The 24,316-nt window shown below is 46.2% G+C and overlaps 1 protein-coding gene across 9 annotated transcripts in view; it reads right to left on the minus strand.

The window, feature by feature from the left end:
• WDFY4 (WDFY family member 4) overlaps positions 1-24,316 on the minus strand; it is a 295,693-nt gene that overhangs the window by 249,420 nt on the left and 21,957 nt on the right. For 7 of the 9 annotated variants that reach the window (XM_077945551.1, XM_077945549.1, XM_077945550.1 and 4 more), the window contains 7 exons: positions 20,942-21,192; positions 11,083-11,197; positions 9,849-9,955; positions 7,591-7,725; positions 4,856-5,045; positions 3,267-3,456; positions 1,339-1,496 (listed from right to left, as the gene is read on the minus strand). In XM_077945551.1, coding sequence (XP_077801677.1) covers positions 1,339-1,496; positions 3,267-3,456; positions 4,856-5,045; positions 7,591-7,725; positions 9,849-9,955; positions 11,083-11,197; positions 20,942-21,175 — 1,129 coding nt within the window. In that variant the 5' untranslated portion in view covers positions 21,176-21,192. Of the gene's footprint in view, positions 1-1,338; positions 1,497-3,266; positions 3,457-4,855; positions 5,046-7,590; positions 7,726-9,848; positions 9,956-11,082; positions 11,198-20,941; positions 21,193-21,275; positions 21,324-24,316 lie in introns of all 9 variants that reach the window. The other 2 variants (XM_077945546.1, XM_015146989.3) reach the window with 1 other exon arrangement.

Below are 24,316 nucleotides of genomic sequence, written 5' to 3' on the forward strand. Positions count from 1 at the left end.
GCACTCAAAGTGTGGCCACTCTGAACTGATGTGTGCCGTAAAGGTCAAGTACACATTAGATTTCAAAAAGATAATACAAAGGAAACGATGCAAAACATCTTGTTTACAATTATTTGTATTGACCATATATTGAGATGGTAATATTTGGGATATATTGAGTTAAATAAAATATATTATCAAAAATAATTTAACTTGTTTCTTCTTATTTATAGTTAAAAATTACATTTAAAATGATATAATGTGCCTTGCATTGTATTTCCATTGGACAGCATTGGGCTAGGAGGATTGGTTTCAGTGATTAAAATCAAAAGATGTTGGAGATTACTAGCAAAGTCAGTTTTGTTTCTAGACAAGCTGATAAATAACTACACTTTCCTGACCCCCCCTCCACCTTTTCCTCCAGCTTGAAGGTTAAGCCTCATTCTCTCTCCCCCAGAAGACACTTTGTCAGAAAGCTCCCTGCCTCCAGCCTTCTCTGCCTCAGATACTAGAGATGTTTGTGAAACTCCTCTCTGATTCAGGCACTCCCCTAAACCATGTCTGCGCCCCTATGTGTTACTGCATCCCGTCCAATGGCATCCAATGGCCCTTCTTAACCTGAACCTTACAGCACTGCAGCGTCCCTGCCTATATTCTGCAGAAGCTCTCACTGCCCAGACTCACCCAGCCATCCAGGCCACCATTTATTCCCCAGACTGTCATTTCTGCCTTTAAACTTTCTCCCTTCATTTCAACCTAGACAACCCACACTTAGCCTTGAAAACTCCCTCTGGCAGGCCCTCTGTTCGAGGTTTCCTGTCTGAGCTGGGTCATGGCTGTGCCTGATGCATTTCTTAGCCGATTCTCCAGTAGACTAGGGTTCAGGGACATATGACAGTCTCTATAGAGGACTTTTAAGGAGCAGACAACTGGCTTGTTCACACTGGCACCCAGCGTGGGGCAGAGTGCCTGCCACACAGAAACTATCCGTGCCTGCTAAATGAGTTCATCAATCAATCAATGTCTCAGAGTACTGAGAAGTCACTGACTCTGAGCCCGGATGGCTGCTTTAGGGCCATCAGTCCCCATTATATAAGCAAATGTTGCAGAGGAAATCACACCAGGGGTGAGGGAGAGAACTAGAGGCTGCCTCCGTTATTTGAGAGAGTCTTTGCCTTTATTAAGCAATATTTCCACTAAGTCTCACGGAAGACATTCATTATCTCCCCAAAGGTTGTGACAGAATCAGAGCTTACTGCACCATTGAAAGGTATGCAAAGAATCAGGAGAAGACCCTCTGTAGCCTTCTCAGGGCTCAGCACTGACTCTTCCGGTCACCCATACACAAGAAGGACCCACCAGATGCCTCGTGATGAAACTTGAAGCCTTCAAGCTGAGGGTAGGTGACGCTGTCAAACACCTTCAGCTCTGACCTGCCGCAGGTCGTCAGCCACACCACCAGCCCAAGGAGCTCCTCCAGCTGCGGGTCCACTTCGCTCTGGGTCAGCCCATCATACCTGGGGGACAGATGAGGCCAGCTCCCTGTACTTCCTGGATGGAGCAGCCACATGCATGCATGGTGCTCTCGAGGAGACAGAGGCAATGGGGATCTACAAGCTGGGGAAGACCCCACAGGTCTGCACCTGAGGTAATTCAGAGGCAAGGGAGCGCCCTGGATAAACACCACTCTGTAGATGTCAGTCTTAGATCCAAAGAAGTGCATTTGGAACCTGTGAAAAGCTATGCCATCTGCTCACAGGAAGGTCACTTCCCATGACTGAACCCCCAAAAGACATGTGCTTAGGGCATCAGCAGATCAGGGCACCTCCCAAATGAGAGATGTAATACAATAGTTCAACATTGCAACAAAACGGTGTGGGAAATAGTCGGACTTCCTTGTGCTTATTTAAAGGTTGAGTGTGGCTTTCGTATTTTAATTATGGGCGGGTAGGCTGTCCTGCTCCTCTTATGGAGAAGGGCATCTCAAGTCTTATTCCAGCCCTGCCATTTCCAGAGGAAAAGTGTTTGCAGTGTGACTTCAGTTAAGGCAGAAAGGAAAGCCAATGAGCCCACATGAGACCTTCTTGGCACTCCCTGGAACAGGTTCCTGTCCCCTCTCCTGCCTTCCACAAGAAGTCTAGGGAAAACTCAACACCCAATGAATCAAAAATTTGTTCAGGAAATGCTATGACACAGACCTCCGTGGGGATCATAGTCAGCTGGTCACAGCCCAGACCAATGCAAAACGTGAGGTGCCCAGAGGGGCATTTACGCTTAGTGTTCCTTTAGAGGAAGGCGCTAGGGTATTGCCATTTAATCACGTCCTTCTGGACACTCGGTGGACCAAGGGACTTTGGCCCCCTTATCCAAGTCACCGCATGTAGGCTCAAAGCCTGGCTCTGTAGCGAAGTGTGTGAAGTGCGGTAGTAGATGTACCCCTCAGAGGAGAAAGGTGTCCCATACTCGCCCAGCAAAGCCCAAGGGAACGTACACGGCTTTGCCATGAAGCAGCTTCCCCAAGATCAGTGGAGGAGCTTGGGCCATCAAGGCATTTCTTTGCATCCCTTGCTCTCTCTAATCCCTGGACCCCACTCGAAGATGATACAGGAAGGCAGAAAGGAAGGCAAGGAGGAGCCAGCCCAGCCCCTGCTGAACAGTGTCTGAGCTTGGGTTTCCCATCTTTCAAGGAATTGAGAAAGAGGTAGTTCACTTAGGAGTTGATCCCAGAAAACACCAGTAGGAGACAGGCCACGTGAGACAGGGAAGGGAAGGAAACCAGTCCAAGAGCATTAGCAAGCAAGCGCCTCATGGGGCCACTGGAGATAATCCATCTGGGGAGCTCTGGAGGCCACGCAGAGCAAGCCCACCCAAAGGCAGCTGTGCTAGGTATGCACCCGTTGGCTCCTTCAGCCATTGGTGAACAGCTGGTCCTGAGGGTGATTCATTTCCAGACCTTTCCAGTCCTCCAAGCACATAGGCAGGGCAGCTTACAGCAGTGCCAGAAGCCCTCCAACAGACGGGGCTTCTGTTTGGGTTCTGACTGGGGAAAATCAGGCCAACAAGCATGCAGGTGACAGGTGCCTACAAGTAAACTTTGTAAAACTACTGATTCTCTAAAGAAGTGGTCCCCATGCGTGTCTGCACAATGAATCACTTTTTCAAATAAGAGGTCTCTCTGGCCATGCTCTGTGGAGCTCTATCTATTTTTCTCCAAAGCACCCCAGTGATTCCGAAGACTGAGGCTTTGGTGGTCCTGTGCTCTCCCCGTACCAAACACAGCCACTTACCGAAGTAACACTTTGAGCAGCAGAGGATAGCCCTCTGAATTCTCAAACTCCAGGAACAGAGCCGAGGAGACGGGGTAGGAGTCCTTCACAAATCCCAGGATCAGGCTTACAGCCTCGCTCACCTCAGGGGCGGGGAGAGTGTCCGTGAGCCTGAAGAGGTTCTGGAGGGACAGCCTGACACAGTCTGTCGCTGGAGGAGGGAAGCACAGGAGAGACCTGCTGAGCTTGGAAGCAAGAGCTTTCCTGCCATGGTCGACCTACCTCCCCTACTCCAAACAATATGTCAAGACATGAATGGGAATTAATCCAAAACATGTTCTGCTGGCTCTTGGATCAAGAAGACTGCCCCAGAGAAAGTGCTACCCTGACAGCCACACTCTGCAAGCCCAGCAGGTGGCACAGGAGAGGAAGGCAGTCCCTCAGCCCTCTGTCCCTAATTCTCAGCAAGAGGGAGAGTCCAGGTCCATTAGGTAGTGAGATGTAAAATGCAAGACCTGAGCTCATCTCAGATCTTAACAAGGTAGTGCTGGAGCTGAGCAGAAATCAGCTTGATGAAAAGTGCAGGGGAGGATGTATGAACGTGTGAGGAGGCAGCGGGTGAAAAGATGGGGTGCTTTGGATACTGAAGAAGCCGGAAGATTGGAACACTGAAGTGTGGCCCACAGAGAGGAAGGAGGGTGTGGCCCATTCCTAGGAGGCAGGCCATGGGGCTTACTGGCTACCCCACCAGAGTGGTGTGGAGCCAGGGGAAGATTTGAGTCTGAAAAGAGAGGTCGTCAGATTTGCATTTGGATGGGTCACTGTTTTTAGAAATCTCTCATTGAGAGAAGCCTCCTCTGAGTGCTGGGGAAGCCAATCCAGTGGATCAGAAAAAGTACCTATGAGAACTCGAGATAATGCAAGCTCAGCTTCTCAGCTGCGAGGACTCAGAAGAGCCGCAAAGAATCACAACAACCCAGTAAGATCAGCAGTATTATTATCCCCATTTTACAGATGAGAGAACTGAGGCACCCCAGTGGTTAAGTGCCTGAGATCACTCAGCTATGAGGACAGAGCTGGAGTCCAGTCCTGGCTGTCTGGCTCCAGAGTCTTTGGCCTTAACCCCTACACATAGTTCCCAGGGTAAAAATGAGGGTGCTGGAATCAGGCATTTTTAAGTTTGAAAGTGCATTCTCTTCCTCACCTGCTGAATAGCCCTGAAAAATTCTTCTACTGCTCTTAATGTCTATTTTCCCCATTCCAAAATGGCATTAATAGCCATCTCAAAGAAACAAGCAAGATAGTGTACAAACAGGCCCAGCACAGTGTCTGATGGGTAGTATGTGCACAGTGAGATCCTCTTTCCCTCCTCCCTCCAATGGAGCAGCAAAATGAACAAGAAAAGCACTTTCATGAAGGGAGCCAAGCCATGTAGAATTATCTACTGGACATGGCTGCTCATTCTTCTTTTCTTTGGTCCCAAAATTCTATACAGAGGCTGCAAGAGCATCCCAGGTCTCATTGTAGAAAGTGGGCCCTCAGCCTTTGCTCTGAGTTCAAGGGAAGCCCTTGCGTGGTCCACAGCCCACACCTAGTCTCCCGGGCCATACCCTGCAGGTACTGGATGATGCTGAGGTTCTGGGCCTTGGAGATTGCCCTTAGCACGCAGAAGGTGGGTTCCTTCCAGAAGCAGCAGCTGTGCTCCCGAAGGCAGGTCGTGGCAATCAGCAGAGACTGCAGCTCACTTCCTGAGAGGAGTCCCTCCAGGCCCTGAGAGTCACTGCAAATATTGAGCAACATCTGAAAAATAAGAAGATAAACAGCCAATGAGACCTGGTTAGGAAGTCTCCTTCCTGGGATGGATTTGTTCCCTACTTCTCTGGAGCACTGATGGGCATGTGTCAGTGGGAAGGACAGGATTGAATGGGGTCACCCTCTACCCCAGACCAGCAGGGTCAACAGAGCCCCTACGAAAGGGTGGCAGGACCTGGGGCTCAAATCTGACGGCATCAACCCTCTACAAATAATTGTTATCCCTTCCAAATCAGAATAATAAAGAAGTAATTGACTTTGTGTGTTTTTAATGGGGATACCAAAAAGTGTCACCCACAATTAAGGTATAGAATTAACAGGACCCTGTGCTATTTAAAAAGGGAAGTGTTTCAGAATTATTTGTTGACACTCAGACTCTACTTCTGCATGAAACCACGAGGGTGAGCATACAGCCTCCTAACTGGGTTCCTTGTTCCTGCCAATCCCTTTTCCTAATGGCTAACAGAGGGACTTGCAAAACCTCCCTCTCCACTTGGGATAAAATCCCAGCACCATAGCAGGGCCCATAGCATCCTGCATGGACTAGCACTGCCTTCTCACTCACTTTATCCACTGCAGCTCTCCCCTGGGCTTTTGGTGGTCCAACAGGACCTGCTGCCAGTGTGGCAAATATCACAAGCTCCTTCCATGGGAATGAAGGCATTTGCCCCTTCTAGTCTGATACATAGAGAAGCTGGGCATCATGGACCACAGCTGCAGGTCCCATTTCCCTGCCTCCCTTGCAGGTAGGTGTGGCCATGTGACCAAGGTCTAACCTGTCCCTGGGCTTGCATGGCCATTTCTCTGCTCCTCTCCACTTCCTCCACCCCACCAGGCCAGGCTACCTCCTCGGACCCTGACAACCCTCAGCTCTCTGGTTACATGCCATGCCCTCAGAATAGACTCCACTGATTCTCTCATACAAATCAGGGCCTCTTGCCATCATTGCCCAACACACCCTTGGCTTTACCTACATAGCACTTAAAAACTTGCTGACTGCTGCTCTGCTGCTTGGGCAACAGAGCAAAGCCTCATCTCTACTTTTTTACTTGCTAACTACACACTTATTCCTGGATTGTTTACCCCTTGTTTGGCTTCTTCACCCTTCTGTCACCTTTCAAAGTGAAGCCCTATGCTTGCTGCAGTATCCGTCTGTCTGGCATAGAGCTGCGCACAGTAGGGGCTCCGTATATTTTTGTGAAATGAAGTAACAGAAACCCTTGAGCAATGCAGGTATGGTCTATTCCCTGTGGCACACATTCTGTCCAATACCCAGAAGACCTCAAAGACAGACCCTGCACTACTTCCCTTCAGGGCACCTAAAAGCCACACAGTAAACATTTGTGAAAGTGCCTGGTGCAGCGTCCTGGCCTCCACTTAGAATATGATTGACATAAAAGCAGATGACTCCTACATTTCCACAAATGCAACTCAGAGGTAACCCACCGTTAATGGAACCTGCCAGAACTCATGCACTACCCTCTGGAAATGAGGAATGGACTTGGGAATTCGTCTAATGTGGATGCCAATGTGGACATGTGTGTACCATGGACAGCTGCATTTGGGACTTTACTGAACAGTCACAAGCACCTGCTCTGTGTGAGACATTGCAGACACTGGACACACAGCAATGGGCCCCACAGTCCTCCGTATCCTCCTGGGCCACACGGTCCTCCCCTGCAAGCTCAGGGAGCAGGAAGGGTTATCTGGAGAGCTCAGCATGTCAGAAGCTGAGAAAGCAGAAACTGCCCGGAAGTGGGCAGGGGAAGGAAGTGAGAAGTTAGTCAGTCAAACAGAAGAGGAAAGATGGGGAATGAGAGAAGGAAATTGCATTTGATGCTTAGAGGCCTGAGACGTCTTCTGAGAGGAGGGAAGAGGCACCAAGAACACGTAAACTCAAGTTTACTCAAGGGTGCCAATCCCAGCCCCATCCAAGACTTCTGTGACCCCAGACCCCATGCTCACTCACCATTCCTCAATTTGTATGGTCCCAGGATTACAGCACTACTCACATACTGGGATGGCAGAGAGTACTCCTGGAGGTGACCCGTGTGAGACCATGGCACAGGGGTGGATACAAAACTTACACTTAGAAAATTTTGGCTACTGTTTTGCTACTGGGGCAGACTGTGCTTGTTAACAGAGGAGAAGGGGCTGAAGAGGAGGTTCCAGATCCCAGGGAGGATGGGCAGGATTCGAGAATGCAGACTGAGGAGGGGAGCTGGATGGGTGCAGGGAAGCCAAGTGCAGGGGCAGGGGACCACGTTTCTGGGAGACAGCAAGGGAGGGGACAGTGCTACAGGGACACGATGAGGTGCAGAGAAGAGGAAGCAATTTATTTTCCAACCATGTATGCCATGCAGAGCATGAGGGAGGAGAGGGGGAGGGAAAGGGAAGCTTAGACCCTCTGGGAGAACAGCGGAGTTCAGGAACCTGGGCTGAGAAAGATAAAATCATCTCCGGGAAGCATTGAAGAGTCTGTCCCCGAAATGAAGTTTTGACCCAGGGAGTTGGAGGCCCTCTTCGAACTCACCTGCACGAACATCCTTTGAACTTGAAGATCACTCTCAAAAAGCTCATCTTTGTCCAGAGGAAAGACAAAGAAGAGGTAAAGGCACTGTAGGAGCAGGGCTGGAAGCCCAGACTCAGCAACCCTGCCCAGCGTCTCCTGCAAGAGAAGAGCACACGTGAACCCAGGCAGCAAGGCAGCAGAAGCAGGTCAGTCCAGACCCAGGATCAGGCCCCTGCAGCGATTTCAATGAGGCCGTGGGACAGTCCCTCTGGGCTCCAATCCTCAAGGGTGAAATGCTGACAACCAGAGAATGCACCTAGGGTGGCTGTGAAGATTAATTTTATATAAAGTGCCTACTATGTGCTCCATAGCTCCTTTATAAGATTCACAGAGGAAGGAAGGAAGGAAGGAAGGAAGGAAGGAAGGAAGGAAGGAAGGAAGGAAGGAAGGAAGGAAGGAAGGAAGGAAGGAAGGAAGGAAGGAAGGGAGGAAAGGAAGGGTGGAAAGGAGGGGAAAGGGGAGGAACTGTATAAATTAGAATACAACGGCTTCCTAGCAAATCATACTGGGTGACTGTGGCCCAGGGCCTCATGATTAGGAAGGGAAAGCAGTCCAGAGGTGAAGTTGATAATATGTGTGTGAACAACAGTGGTGAGGACCTAATCAGGCCCCTCCCCACCCTCTCATCTAGATCCCAGACAGATCTCGTCAAGGTCCAAACAGCACAATAGGTGATGACTGACAATCAGACAGCCAGCAACTCAACTAAACAGCTCAGGGCTGCCAGACAGAGGCCAAGAGGACAGGAAGTCTGCAGAGATGGAGACCAGCCTGCCAGGAGCTTCCTGGGATCTTTCTTCCTGGGGCTTTGCCTGCAGCTCCACCAGGATTACTGCAGCTGCACCCTCTGTGTGTGCATGTGCGTGCATGTGTGCATGTGTGTGTGCATGTGCGTGCATGTGTGCATGTGTGTGTGCACATGTGTGTGTGCATGCGCACATGTGAGCACCTGTGGGGTCAATCTATGGAATGCTGTCCATGCAACTTCCCACTCCATTGGTTAACCTGACAGACATGATGGAGAAGTCAGAGAAAGAGAAGGACAAATGTATAATCTGGGCCAGGATCAGGACTAGATGCAGGCTGCTAGTCCTAGCCTTGGCCGTAAGGGTTTACAGTGCAAGATACTGTCCTCCATGTATTTGACACCTTATTAACCTTGACCCCCTCAGGGCAGCTCTCCCTGTCCTTCCCCCACCTCACTCCCAATGCATCATGCACAGGCAATGAAAAGCAAGCCCTTAGGTTGATGTGTCACCACCTAGACTGCAGAGAGTCCTTCCCCAGGGGCAGATGTGATGAGCCCTCGTGCTATGCTTCAGACGGCTGTGCCTGACAGTGGTGCAGGCAGTTTACTTGAAGAAGAGTCAGGAGGTCCTCCCTTCAGTTAACTTCCCAGATCAGGTACCACCCCCTGGCCCCAGACAAGGGCTGTGTGATATGCTCCTATCACCCCTCCAAGCATGGCTGCAAATGCCCATCTCATGTCTGGGTTCATCTAGTGAAGCAGCTTTGGAACTGGGTAGCAGGTAGAAACTGGAAGAATTTGGAGAAGTTACACTGAGGGCAGCAGCCACCCTGATTCCCTGCTGTGTTCCTGGCACACGGTGGGTATGGGTGGGAAGGGAAGAAAGAGGACAGCCCTCATCTCTGGGTAAGGGCAGGACAGGTACCTACAGGGCACGTTGTTCAGGCTGACTGTAACAGGAAGAAATAAAGAACAGTGGCTCAGAGCATGGCTTCTGGAATCAGACAGACTGCAGGTGCACAGCGTAGGTAAGCCCACATTCTCATCACTCACTGGTATCACCGTGATCTGACTCATAGGGTCCTTGGGAGGATTAACTGATGATGTCTTGGACACACCCAGCCTTGCCCCACAGGTAAGAAATAGTCAATAAACATCAGCCATTATCAATCCCACACTAACCCCAGAAAAGAGGCGTTATTACCCCCAATCCTAAAATTAGAAATGCAACCAAGGGGCAGAAAGGGAAAGCAATCTGGCCACAGTTACATACAGCTTGTCAAGTGGGAAGGTGGGAATTTCAGACTCTGAAGTCCATGTTCTACACCAGAAGGGGAGGAGGGAGGAGAAATAATAAATCTGTTTTATGAAACGAATGACCCTTTTGGGACATGCCACCACTCTGTGCTAGACCTCCCTCTGCACCTGGATGAGCAGTGCCCAGGGCAGAGGCCGATGGCCTGAAACTCACCGAGTCTGTCCCCGTGAGCACGTACACTGACTTCAGGAGCAAGTGGCCATCCTGATCCACGTCCCCCTTCCACCACAGCAACTGTCCAGCTGCCAACCGAGCTTGCTCTGGAAGAAAGTGTCACCAGGAGGGCATACAACGACCTGCCCACCCAGCTTCCCCTCCATCCAGGGCCCCCTCTTCCCAGGACATGTGCCTGAGCATCTGTAGAGGACTTCGGCATCTTTCCTACACATCCCCAAGGCCACCTGCGTCTCTACCAAACGTTCCACACCTTGCCAGACTAATCTCCTTGGAAGACAGCCTTTTTCGTGCCACCGTCCCTGTTTAGCAACCATCAGTGGTTCCTGATTGCCAATGAGTGAGAACAAGCTCCTTGGCTATCAGACTCCCCACAATCCTGAATCTTCCCCTACTTCCTGGATCACACAGTCCCTTATGTTGCAAGAATTCCTGAAATCTATACCATGCTGAGCAATTTCTTCCCCTTAGAATTTCCTCCTGACCCTCGGCCCTCAGCCGCTGTGAAATTCTGCCCTGCCTCCAGGGATCAGCACACATGAGGGGAAGAATGCAAGTCAGGAGGCCCCACAAGAGATGCACACTTTGGCCTCTGTATCTTTTCAGGACCAAGAGCTCCACTGAACACACAGGTGCATCTTCAATCCTAGCATTTCCTCTGAGAGACCATGGTCCCCTGTGTGTTGTGTGTGTGTGTCTGTGTTGCAGTGTTTCTGGGTGTGTGTGTGTGCCTATATGTATCTCTGTGTGTAGCATGTTTCTGGGTGTGTCTGCATGTGTAGAGTGTGTGTCTGTGTGTAGTTTCTGTGTGTGGTCTCTGTATGTGTCTGTGTGTGTAGTATATGTGTATGTGTCTCTGTATCTCTGTGTGTCTGTGTGTATCTGTGTATAACATCTGTGTGTAGTGTCTGTGCATGTGTAGCATCTGTGTGTAGTGTGTCTGTGTGTCCGTGTATAATGTATTGTGTGCAGTGTGTGTGTTTGTTTGTCTATGTCTGTGTCCCAGAAGTAGCAGAGCTCCCTGACCCCTCTTCCCTCCTCCTGCATTTCCATTGGTCCCCAAGGCACTCAGTGGCAAAGTGGGGCCCACTTCTCTTTGGCAGGCAACACTGTAGCTCCACGTGAAAGCAGAGAGGGGCCAGAGAGACCAGGGAGGGTGTGCAGGGCTGCACTGCTCTCTGTAGAGGGTCTGCCAGCACCTCTGTATTCTTACCCGCAGGCTTCCCAACAAGGGCCTTCTGGAGTTGTTGGGCAAGCTGGTCAGACACATCTTCAGCCAGCCTCTGGAGACTGGGAAAGCAGATGATCCCCACGGAGTGTTCCCAAGCCTGAAGCAACAGATGGGACTTGGTCAGAGATGGCAATGCCACAAGCAGGGCATGAGCACCACCCGCCATGCTGCCCTTCACCGGCCCAAGCTGACAGCTTGACTTCCTTTACCAGGTGCATACAAAAGGCCACCACGACACTCACCCTCACAGCCTCAACCACCATCCCTACACCAATACGTCCAGATTCTCTAACTGCCCAGACATCCCCTCAACACGAGCCCCTAAGACCTCAAACACACAGAGCCCAGTCCACCGCCTTCCCCACAGCTTGCTGCATCTGGTATCGGTGGATGGCCCTGCCAGGCGCCCGCTGTCCCTGTGGGAGAACCAGGACCGCCTCTCCAGATTTCTCCCTTCCTCGGCCCTCATCCAGCCCCTCCTGTTGTTCCTCATATACAGTTTCAAATCCTGTATAGATATCCCAGTTTTAGTCATTCAATTACTTCCTTTAGATAAATTCCAAAAAGTGGGCTTGCAAGTTAAAGGGTGTGATTTATTTTCTAGTACTTTGGCACATATTTCTAACTCGGCTTCCAGACAAAGTTAACCAGATGAGACTCTCCAGGCCTCCCATGAGCGGACAGGTTTCTCCACACCCTCGGCAACACTGAGCATCGCTGTGCTCTTTCATCCTTAATGAAAAACTTAGAAGCGAAAAAATATCTCATCTCAGTGGCAACCTTTTGATTCCTAGGGTGGATAACCTTTATCGGGTTTCTTGATTGCCTGTTTCTTTTCTTACCCTATAACTTTATTAGGGATTTTACTATTATTTATTTAAAAGAGCTCTTTGTACCTAAAAAATGTTAGATGGGCCATAATATAACTTCAGTTATTTTGAGTTTGTCATTTTGTCTTTTAATTTGCTGTTGTTTGGTTTTGCTACACAGAAATCTGAAATTCCCATGAAATCAAATTTCTCAATCTATTCTTAAAATTTCTGGCTTAGTTCCAGGCTTAAAAGATTCTTCTCTAGTCCAGCTTGTTGTTTTTAATCTCCTCTTTTTCAATTTCCTTAAAATGCTTTCTTATCTGCCCTTTCTGTATTTCTATCCCACCTAATCACCTTTTTCTGCAGACTTTTCCCCTTATTATCAGGATACTATTTAGTAGAAGTCAGGAGTTTTAAAATTCTGTTTGGAATGCCAGACTCATTTCAGAATTTACTCCCTATTTCTGTAGTAGCCCTGTTCGTAAGTCTGCTTTTCAGCCAAGTCGTTGGGCAGATGGCCTTTTCTCTTTGTTCTACTGTGTTGTAGAACTGGCTAAGCAGGACTAGCTAAGTTTCCTAGTCCTGCGATAAGAAGGGCTCATTCCAGACCAATGGTCAGAGTGGAGGGACTGCCCTTGGTCCAGGACTTGAGTTCTCGAGAGATTCCCTGTCCCTGCTTCCCACCAGGAAGGCCAGCTGCTGCGCACATTCCGGGCATCCATGGCCTCCATGGAAGGCAGTTTTGCTGCCCTGCTTCTACTCAGCACCACCCACCACCCACTTTCACTTAAGCTCGTACTCGAAGACCTGAATGAGTTCTTTTTTAATCTGAGCTCTTCCATCTAGGAAAGATAAGGAGGGCTTCAAAACCCAAGAGGAAAAACATTTTTAATGTGTGTCTTGCTGTGGCATTATGTTTGTTAAAAACAAAAGCCTTTTAAAATCTTCCCTTTATTGAAAGATACTATAAACAAAGTGAAAAGGCAAGCCACAAACTGGGAGAAAATATTCACAATGCATGCCACTGACAGAGGATTAGTATCCAGACCACTAAAAATAGATAAGACAAAAACAACCTGCTTTTTAAAAAAGAACAGAATAGACAACTGAAAAAGCAGGTCATTTATGTAAGATGAAATAAATAACAAATTATTAATGATCCATAAAGTGGACATTGAAACCTCAATATTTTATACTTTTCGGGTGGACAAAAATGAAATACCTGACAATACCAAATGTAGGAGAATGGGAGGGATCCTGGAACCCCCATGTGCTACTTACAGAGTATCAGTTGGAAGAACCTTTTGAAGAAGGGTTTAACCTGATCCAACAAAGTTACAGGGGCACACACTGTACCACCTGGCAATTTCACTCCTAGGTGTATTCCCTAAAGAAATTTTGGCACATGTACTGAACAGAAAACATTTGTGTGGCATTATTTGTGGCTGTGAAAAACTGGGGAAAAAACTACTGAATATACATTGATAAGACAATGAATAATTTGTCGTATATTTATATAATAGGGTACTATATAGTACTGAACAAGAAATAGAGCTAGATGCATCAACATGAATGAATCCCAGAGATAGAATGTTGAGTGGAAAAAGCAAGTTGTCAAAGTATATTACAGTATGAGTCTATAAAAACCTGTAAGACTAGATTGAATGTTACTGATGGCTGTATATGTAGCTAATAGAAATGAACATCCACCCAGGGAATGAGGCACCCCAAATTCAAGAGAGAGAACCCCATTGGAGGAAAAGGGAGGGGAACGATCTATAGAATGTGTACACAGGGAGCTTAGTTTATCTGAAATGTTTTATTTGTTATATATTGGTTTGTGAGTACTCATGTGTTTTGAGCAAAATTTTACGTGGATCTGAATTTTTTTCTACCCTATAAATAGACTTGGTTGGCGTTTGCTTATGTAAATTTTTTTAAAGTAGTGGGTTAGAACTTTGCTAAAACAACCAAAATGCTAGATTACTGTTAAACACTGTTGGACATAGCAGACCTCCAACACATACTTGATAAGTGAATGAAACGAATATGAAACCCATGATACGCAGTAACAATGACTAAATGTTTTGGGCCTCAGTGCCATGCTAAACACTTACACTATGCATTACACTTCCATGCATTAGCTCCACTAATCCTCAAAACAGGCCTTTGAGGTTTGTACTATTATTATGCCCACTTTACAGAAACTGAGGCTTAGCCGGAGTTTAAGAGAAATCAGTTAAGTGGCAGAGTCAGGGTTTGAATTATTTCACACACACATGCGCATACCCAAAGTAGCATTGGCACGTCTACGAAACTTATGGCTGCCACCTGCAAGCCAGCTGCCACTCAGACATGTTAATCCCTGGAGAGAAAAAGTCCATCCTTTTGGCTTGGAATTTCTGTGGCAAGATGATTTCCTTCCCTAGAAATGAGAACTCTGCTACGATGTATTTCTAACAAATCCCTGCAACTCCTCCCTGCACTGACAAACCCCTCAAAGACCAATTTGCAGGCAGTTGACTCAGAAGCATCTATATCGTCTCTGGAGCAGTGGGACTCCAGGAGGCACTCCACAATAAAGCAAATTGGGCCACTGTGAGCTGAACAGTAATTGTACTCTGAGCCAGATCTCCCAAGGCCCAGATTCCTTCCTGGGACCTCAATGGGCACTTCTGGAAGCTGCATTAACTCTTTCAGGCCACCGGGGTGCTGTTTGATGCACAGAGCCAATCATTTACTGAATGGTACCATGGGGACCCCAAAGAGTTAAGGCAGCTTCCAAAAGGCCCTAATTTTTTTCCCAAACTGGGATTTACATGCTGGGAGAATATTGCTCAATATTTTTAAAAACTTTTATTTGCTAACATTATCTAAGCTGCACCATCATGCCTCATGGCTGTCCCTTCACATGGAAGAAAGAGAAAGAAAATGATGCTCTGGTCTCCAAAGGAAAATAAAGAATGGCAAAGCTCTAGGGGAGATGAGAGGAAAAACCCAGCTTTTGAATGACAAAGAGAACATGGTTGGTATTCCAGCATGAACAAAATGTCATTATTCCTCCATTACTGCAGAGTTTGTCAGGTTTGTCTTTAAGGGAGCTCAAAGCATTTCTGAGACTTTGCATGAAGTTTCCCTGCGAGTGTGATGCAGTGGACCCTCTCCTCTGTTAAAAAACAAAAACAAAAACAAAAACAAAAAACAGTGCATCAAAACTTTGCTAAAATAACAAAACAGCAAAAGTGTTATTTCCCCAAGATTGGAATAAACCATGTTGCAGGTCCCACTCCAAGATGGGGTAGAGTGAGGAGTGGATAAAGAGGGGTATTTACCCTTACTCTCCCCTCTGGACACCACACTTAAAAATAATTGTTGGTCATCTTTGCTATTTTATTTAACAGTGTTTATCTTTCTTCAATTATCAGTTAGATCCACACTTGGTTTTTACAAGAATGATCAATCATACTCAACATCATAAACTCTGCACCATTGGCTGACTAGTCAGCCTAGGAATGTGCACATATGCACACACACAAACACCAAAATACACTCACCTCTAAATACAACTAAGTTAGTGTTCATTTCAATCCCTCCGTACTAGGAAATGGATGTATTCCTTCTTGTGTTACCCACTTTTCCAGTTACCTGTTGTGCATGACAAACCACCCCTAAATTCAGTGGCTTAAAATAATAGCAATCATTTATTTTGCTCATGGATCTGCAATGTGGGCAGGGCTCAGCAGGGACACATTTTCTGTGCTCCACTCTGCTAGGACAGCTAATGGGAGCTAAGAGATCCACTTCCAAGATGGTGGGTATGCTCACAGGGCTGGCCAGACGGCGCTGGCAGTCAGCAGCAAGTGCAGCCTCAAGGTCAGGGCCTTGGATCCTCTCTACACAGGTGTTCACTCAGAACTACTTGGGTTTCCTCACAACATGGCAGCTAGACTCTAGGAGTGAGTATGCCAAGTGAGAGGCAGAAGAAGCTGTGAGCCTCTTGAGGCTGATGTCTGGAAATATCTCTTCTGCCCTGTTCCATTAGCCCAGTCAATACAAATCCATCTAGATTAAAGGGGAAGGGATGAAGATCTCACCTCTTGAAGGGAAGAGTGTGAGCCCATTCACAGCACCTCTAATCTACCACATCCACATATTTCCCTTTTCTCCAATGTGGCCCCACCTCCCAGGTTGTCTATCTCAAACATTGATAGATTTTACATTAATTGCTAAAGATTCTCTATTTTACTTTCTGCTTTCTCTCAAAGTCCACATTCTATGAATAAACCTTAGTGGCTACTTCTGTAGCTCTAAATTTCCCTATTTCTATTATTACAGGATATCTCTGTGCAATATGAGGACCTCAAGTGCTTTTCTTCCCCCAAAACTAGCACCTTCCCATGATTGCTAGAAGAACACCTTCTTCACTTGGTGTGAGATCATACGATGGGAAAGGTTCTGAAAAGACCAAACCCCAAGGCTCTTGGCAGGAAAAGAACAACAGTCTATTGAATCTTTCTTAAAAAACACTACCCTGCACACCACAGAAGTCATTGGCTCTGTGTTGCTTCCATGTGATGAAATAAAACTTCCTCCTTATCTGCAACATCCTAGAGTCAGCAATCTAAACATCTTATGTGCGGGGGTGACATTCTTTCTGAGCCCAAGGGAAAGGTAAGGTCTTAACCAGGCAAAGCCATTGTCCAGTGAGTCATGAAATAAGGAAAGAAAAACCAGATCTGCCCCATCCTAGGAACCCCAGCACTGAGCAAGAACATCCAGTGGTTAATAATGCAGAGCTACAGCAGACTGCCCTGGTAACGTTCTGCTCCCAACTGACAACTGGGGGACTTTGACCAAGTTATGCAACATCTCTAAACCTCTCTTTCCTCATTTATAAAGCTGGGATAAAAATACTACCTACATCACAGCGTTATTGTGAGGACATGTAAACACTGAACGGAATGTCTGGCTAGCTAGTTAGAACCTGTAGGATATTACCTAGCTATTATCAGTGAAAGCAACTGCTCACCTGGGCATCAGGGTGCCTGAGTTTAAGTCTTGGCTCTGCCCCTTGCTAGTGTTGGAACCTAAGGCATCATTTCATCTCTTAGCCTCATTTCTAATATACACGTTGGTTAGTACAGGTCAAAGAAAGAATAGGGTGATATTAAAAAGAAATAAAAGAAAAGGGGAAAAGGCTAGGTTGGAAGGAGCTGACCCTAAATCAGGACTGAAACACCCTTCAACGTGCCTTGGCTAAGAATTCCTTGACCTAACAAGAAGAGTGAAGAACCGTAGGTGAGGAGGGAACCTGCTGTTCTGGGTGAGAATCCCATTTCTCACTCTTCCCCTCAGGGCAGCTCCCTTTTTGGGTTCCAGTTTGTTGAGATTCCATTGGGTTCTTCCTTATTACCTAGACAGTAGCCAAAATGTTGAGTAGGTTAGCACTCCTGCAGCCACTCTTCACCTCAAGAGGCCATGGGGCTGGGATTCACTGTACCACGAACCAAGCCCACCTTTGTGCTTGCCTAGCAGTTACTGCAGATTCAAGTATAAACAATGACAGGGATAGGGTAAAGTTCAGTGCTCTGTGTTTGGAGGAGTCAGATATGAGAGAAAAACAAACAGGCTAACGAGAAGTTCTTCTCTGGGAAGAAGATGCCAAAGAAGTAGCTCTGAGGGAGTCTGATGCACAAGACAATGCCCATTGTCAAATCTCAAAACTCACAAGGCTGAAGCTACCAGGTGACAACAACTTAGGAGAGGCACACATAGCTGTCAACCTGATTCACCCAGCCCCACCTACAACACAGATCACCCCTTCCAATCAGAGTCTAACTAATAAAGAGGCTGGGGGTCAGTAAGGCAAGACCCCACACCACAGGGACATGGCCTTTCTGAGCAGAAGTGACAATTCAAAATCCCTTGTGTGCATTGCTTTGGAACAAAGAATATTCCAAATCATCTTAATTAATTTTCTTTGGGCCAAAAATGAAGAGAGTCAGGTATAGAGTTGAGCTCCATCACACATGGGAGTTCGGGACTCTTTTGTTTGTACTCAGGAGTCTCAGAGCCCAGGCAGGGTATGATTTCAATGAGAACCAATACATGCATAAGGCTTTGATGTTAACAGCCACATTCCAGAAGTGGCATAACATTTTAGGTTCTGTTATTTCCAAGGGGGAACTTCGTGGAAAACCTTAAAGAACACTGTTTTATAGTTATAAAATTCAGAACAGAGTGCTTACAAGCTTATCTTCTTACACAAGGGCCTATATTCTAGTAAATATTCTCAAGCTGCATCTCAGGTTAGATTTGTTCTGCACTACACCTGAGAAGAATCTCCCATCTTCCCCATCTTTCTTTCCACCACCAACTCTGAATTAAGAAGGCTGAGCACTCTGGCTCTGGCAAGGTTTTATTAGTCGGAACGTAATAGAAACAATGTTTTGTAGGCATGTAGGACTTAATAAAATAATATTAATATTAAGGAAATTATGAGAAGCCTATAATATTCTGCCTCTACAGGGTTTGCCAGAGGTGGGCTCCAGGGATCCAGAGTAGCAGATTGTGTCAGCAGTTTGGGGAATCGTGGTGACAGGAATCTCAAATGCTTCAGTCCATGTGCAGTAAGTACCCTGGAGGCTGGTGGAAAAGTAATGGGAATAATGTCTACTTTCCATGAGCTGTGGACTTTATAATCATTGTCTTGTCTTACCCTCATGGTTTCTCCTCGAAATGCTATTAACTCTACTTTATGGGTAACTGAGGTTCAGCAATAGTTGGTAATTTGCTCAACAGCACACAACTAATAAATAAGTGATGCAGCCAGGACTTGAGCCTTGATCTCTTTGACTTGAAAGCCCACATGTTCAACAACAGGGTCATTATGCCTCCATTATCGGGAAGAGGACAGGGTTCGGGAAACAAAGATGAGTATCAAGGTTCACTTATAATAGTAACACTTAAATATGGAGTCACAAGCTCACATGCCTGTATGGTGACATAACATTCATTAGTAATATGGGATGAGTAAAATATGTTGGAATGAGCTCTGAGGTTACCTGGGGAACCCCATAACCCTTCCCATATAACTGTCAGTATTAGGTCTACCAAAATTTTCAAGATAAATTAGAAATCTGATTTTCATATGAAAGCTTTCCATTTTGAAAAAAAAATAAAAAATGGCCACTAATTCATTCTGAACCCCTGCAGGCCAAATGAAACACACAGTGTGCTATTCAATGCCCTCTGCTCTGGGCCACACTCACCATGAGGGCAAACCTCTGTCTTCTTCACTCCTATAGCCCAGGCCTTAGAACAGAGTATAGGAGCTTAATAAATATTAGTACAGCAAACAAACGAATTCTCAAATAAACAACAGGGAGGTGAAGAAGAATCAAGTCCTGGCTCTTGGGTGCAGAGTCCTTTCATCAGACCCCGGGCTGCCCATGTGGGTGGGAACGGTGCCACTGAGAACCAGCAGCTCAGTAATGGCTGAACTCATCCCCATCACCAGTGACTTGCACTGGGGGCTGGGGACTGCTTATATTGTCCCTTCCATAAGACAAATTTGACCTGCGAACTGGAGTAAGACTATCCCACCTCCCAGAATCTGGGGTTGTCAGGGCAGGCAGGGCTAGGGCTGAGAAACTTTAGCTGTCTCTCCTAAACTAGCCCTAGTTATGCAGTCTGTGAAGTGAGATGAATGGGACTACAAGTCCAAAACATGAGGAAATGATGAATTAATGGAAAGTGAGTTATTTGGCAACTTTTTAATGCTAAGTATGCAATGCATCCTATAAATGTGTTTCCAAGAAGATTCTAAGTCATCTTTGGAAACCCTTAAATATTACTGATGAATAAGTTACAGGAAATATATTCACAAAGGCATTTACCAATGAAAACATGCCGAAGCCTCCATCTGCCATAGTCTACTTTCAAATGTGAGAGGCAGCTCATGTTCTCTCTGCTTTGAGTATTTTGTAGGCATACGCTTTTCAAAAATAACCCCAAATCCATAGTCAAGTAAACACTAAGTCCTCATAAAAAGTGCTTTCAATGCTACAACTAGACTTCAACTATAAGGCAGACCTCACTGGCAGGAGTATTGCTCCCAGACAACAAAGGAAATCCCTTGCAGCCAACCTGTCACCAGCAGCCACTAGCTAGAGTGCAGACCCAGTAGATACGCTGGTTTCCTTAGTGGAGCTGTGACCAGGATGTGAGTGAAGCTCTGGTGCTCTCCACTCATTTTATCTCACTTTGCATTATTGTTACTATTTGATGCAAGATATTCTGGCTCTCCCAGGCCTTGATGCTGGCAACCCTGGGGTGCGAGGTTGCCAGCCACCTGCGTGACTCTTGTGTCAGGACATACCATCCTCTCTTCCCTCCAAAAGAAGCTGGCCTTATTTCTAGCTCCCAAACTGGGCTTGTGGTTGAGCAATGTAATATTTTTTAACTAAAGAGACAGTATTACTCAGAAGCTAACTGTCTGTTCTTTCTAAGTCCCTCTCCACCCTAGAAATGAATCTTACTTGTCATCTTTGGCATGTCACTCTTGCTAGGGTCTTCCCAAAATTCATATAGTGACATTTTAATCTCTAAAGTAATGGTCTCAGGAGGTAGGACCTTTGGAAAATGATTTGGCTCTGCCCTTATGAATGGGATTAGTGCCCTTATAAAATAAGCCTGAGAAAGGCCCCTCACCCCTTCCACCACATAAGGCCATGGCAAGAAGACACCTTCCATGAGCCAGAAAGTAAGCTCTTATCAGACACTTAATGTGCCTTAATGTTGGACTTCCCAGGCTGCAAACTATGAGAAATAAAAGTCTGTTGTGTCTAAGCTACCCAGTTTACGTCATTTTGTTATAGTGGCCCTAGCAGGCTAAGACAACTCTCCCCTGAGCAACCAATCAGAGTCCACTTGTGATGACATTAAAACCACCAACTTCACTATGCAATCATCCCAGAAGTGTCCCAGAGCACCTATCACCTTACAGTTTCAAAAAGAAGAACACTAACCTTCAGGAACAGGGGGAGAAGACTCAACAGGCTCTTCTGACGCTCAGTGGGGCTCTTGTGAGTCAATTGCTGGTATTCCAGAAACTTCCTTTCCAGCATGTCCCAGAGAGCTGTGGGGCCAGGGGACTGCCCTCCACGTGGGACATCAGGCTGCACAGCAGCAAGCTGCCCTTCACTTTTGGAACCTGGATCTTCATTTCTGTCTTCAGCCTTTGAAAGATCTTCTGCCTCCATGCCGTGGCAAAGCAGATCTGAATTCAGAACAAATAGAAGTGAACACTCCTGTCACATCACTTCCTGATGATTCTGGCCGTGGAGAAGGTACTGTACTCACTCAGCCCAGTTCCTATTGAAGATGGTTCCCCTAAGAATCTGAAACAGACTAAAATAAGGAAGACTTTTTAAAAAGGAGATTCAGATTTAGATGTGATTAATACAAATTCACAATCTAGTGTGTGCCCAGCACTGTGGGATCTTATACACAGGACTCAGACAGACTCTCTTACAGCTACACAGACAGATGGGTGCCCTTATTCTCTCTAGGTAAGTAAGGAAACTGGGCCAAAGGCATATAGGCAGCTAGACATCAAGTTGAAATGCAAACTTTCACACTAAAGCCGGTTTGTTTGTTTGTTTGTTTGTTTTTTGGAGGTTGGGTTGTTTGTCTTTTCACTTGTTGCTGCTTCTCTTTTAAAAGGCTGCATACATCAAAGAGATGTAAAGAGTTCACTGGTATTTGTAGAGGCACATAATTCTATATCTAGAAGTTCCTTCTATGATGGGTCTGTAAGGATAGATTCCTCATTCTAAGCATTATTTGGTTTATACTCGACATTTTTAGGGTATTTTGTTCTCAAAATGACCCTCTAAGTCCCCAAGCTTACAGGAGCTCATCCCTAAGTGCACACAGGAGCAGTGTTTGCAAATTGGGAACCTCAAGTCAGTAGGCACAAGAGCAAAAACTTACATGATGAAAACAGCCAAGGGCCAATTCACCAATAAGTGACCTCCCAAAGGTACACACCTTCAAAAGTTGTCATTCACTTATGACTTACACCATAACATAGGATAGTTTGTTGTTTGTTTGTCTGGAGTTCAGTAAACTCTAAGAAGGGACAAAAATGTTCAGGCTCCCTGAGTAAAAGCCCTCACCAAACTCAACATTACCACGTAGGAAGCCATCCAGGAGCCCAGCAGGCATTCAACAATCACAAGGTAGCAACCAGAGTGGCATAAAGAAGTGGGTCCAGCAGTAGTGGGGTTACATCATGCTTTGTTTTTAGCCGAAACACACACTCCTTGCAGGCTAAAATGGAGTTTAGCCACACGTCACCAGCAAGGCTAACCGGCCCCTCTCTGAAACCCTCTCACTCTTTATGTGTAGGACCCAGCCTGCCCCGACTCCTCTTTGAGCACACAGACTGCTTACTCTCTGAATTCATTTTCAGAAATCATTTTCTTATTACAGAAGCCATGTCAGTTCATTTTCAAAAACCAGGAGGAAACCAAAAATCAGGAAGAACATAATGCTTGCCCATACCCAGAAAACATGACTGCTGACATTCCAGCTTCTACCTGTGAATATATAGTTTAGTAAGAACACGATCATAATAGTGTTGAAGCAAACTTTATTTATACTTTTGCTTTTGTTGGGCACTGGGATGGGGTTTTGTGGGGGATTAAGTCATTTCCTTTGAGGGGCTGACTCTAAGGGGCAGGTGGTGGGTGGAGTTGCTCACATCCCTCAGCCTCTTCCCTGATCTGGGCGGGCTCCTCTCTAGCTGTGTTCATTTATTCCTTTATCACCAGGATCTCCATTCTCCATTTGCATTTGCTGTGTCCCCACCCCACCCACACTCCCGCTTGGTGAGTATGAGTACACCAGCATGGAACTTAGGAGTATGACACACAGCACCTGATTTCCATCCGCATACACTTAAGTTAGCGAATGCTCTTCTGCATCTTGTCTGCTCTTACTCTTTCACCCAGCATTATGTCTTCAGACTCCATGTGATATGTCCACGTGACTCTGTGTTTGTCAAGTTCATTTCCTCTAACTGCTGCCTTGTGTTCCAAAGTAGGCATCACATGCCTATTTTACTTGTTGGCTTTCTCAGTGATAGATGGCTGGATTAGCCACAACATCCCGTCCTGCACACAGGGCTGGGGTGGACATTCCTGCGTGGGTCCCTTCACTGGGCTCTCATGACTGACTCTGGGTATGAAGGCAGGGACAGCAGAACTGAGTCAAGGGAGTATGCCTGCTCAGTGCAACTAAGTTCCACCAACTAAGACGCCTCCAGAAAGCTGGCATCAGGCCATCTCCCACACAGCATCTGAAGGCTCCTCAGTGACCTCATTACCACCCTGCTTGGCATCACCCAGCTTTCCAGTGTTTGCAATCTGATCGAAGGAAAGAGCTCTCACATTGTCATTTTAATTTCCATTTCTCTAAGTTACTAATGAGTATGAGCACTCCTTAACATGCCTGATAGCCTTTTGGCATTTCTCCTCTGTGAATTAACTACTCATAACCTTTGCTTATTTTTTCCTTGCTTGTCTTTCTCTTGCTGCTTTGTGAGACTATATCTAGAAGCCGGTCCTTTGTTAGTTTTAAAAATTGCAGACATTTTCTCTCAATCCATTTTTTTAATAAATTAGTCCACAACTTTCTTTGTAGTCAAAACAGCACATCATGAATATTTTCCACATTATTTAAGATCCTCAACACCTTCATTCTTAATGGCTACATGGTGGCCATAGAGTAATGTTGCTTGTTTATTGAATAAGCCCTTACACTTAGGCACTTAAATGATAACAAATTATTCAATACTATAAAAAAAAATACTGTAATGACAATTCTCATGTCTCAGTCTTTTATATATATTCATGATAAAATAACAAATCCTAATCCATTCCTGAATTTCTAAAAGGAAATAGTTGGATCTAAAGGTAGATAAACTTTCCAGCCTCTTGATCCATATTTCCAAACAGCTGCTCCTGAAACACCGATCCTATCAAGGGACAGAGAGTCCTTCTACATAAGCTTACAAGAGCTCAAGCTTCCCTATGTGTAATCTTTTTTATTACCATTTTTTTAACCCTGATGATTTGACAGGTAAAATAAAATCAAAAGAAAATGCATCTCTATTGTTTCTCACTGCTCACTTGCTGCAGAGTGAGGAGCTGAGCATGTTTCCATCTGAGGTTCGGTTTCCTTCAGAGCTCCCTGCAGCTGGTGTTCTGGAGGCAGATTCCAGTGAGTTCTCATTTCATGGGTTCCTTGTAAGAAGGTCTCAGCTATTCCCATGGCTCTAATTACCCCTGAGAGCCACATATCCACTAAACATTAGATCTGTGAAGGCAAGGATATTG

The sequence above is a fragment of the Macaca mulatta genome, chromosome 9 (genome assembly GCF_049350105.2).
Source record: "Macaca mulatta isolate MMU2019108-1 chromosome 9, T2T-MMU8v2.0, whole genome shotgun sequence".
NCBI lineage: Eukaryota > Metazoa > Chordata > Mammalia > Primates > Cercopithecidae > Macaca > Macaca mulatta.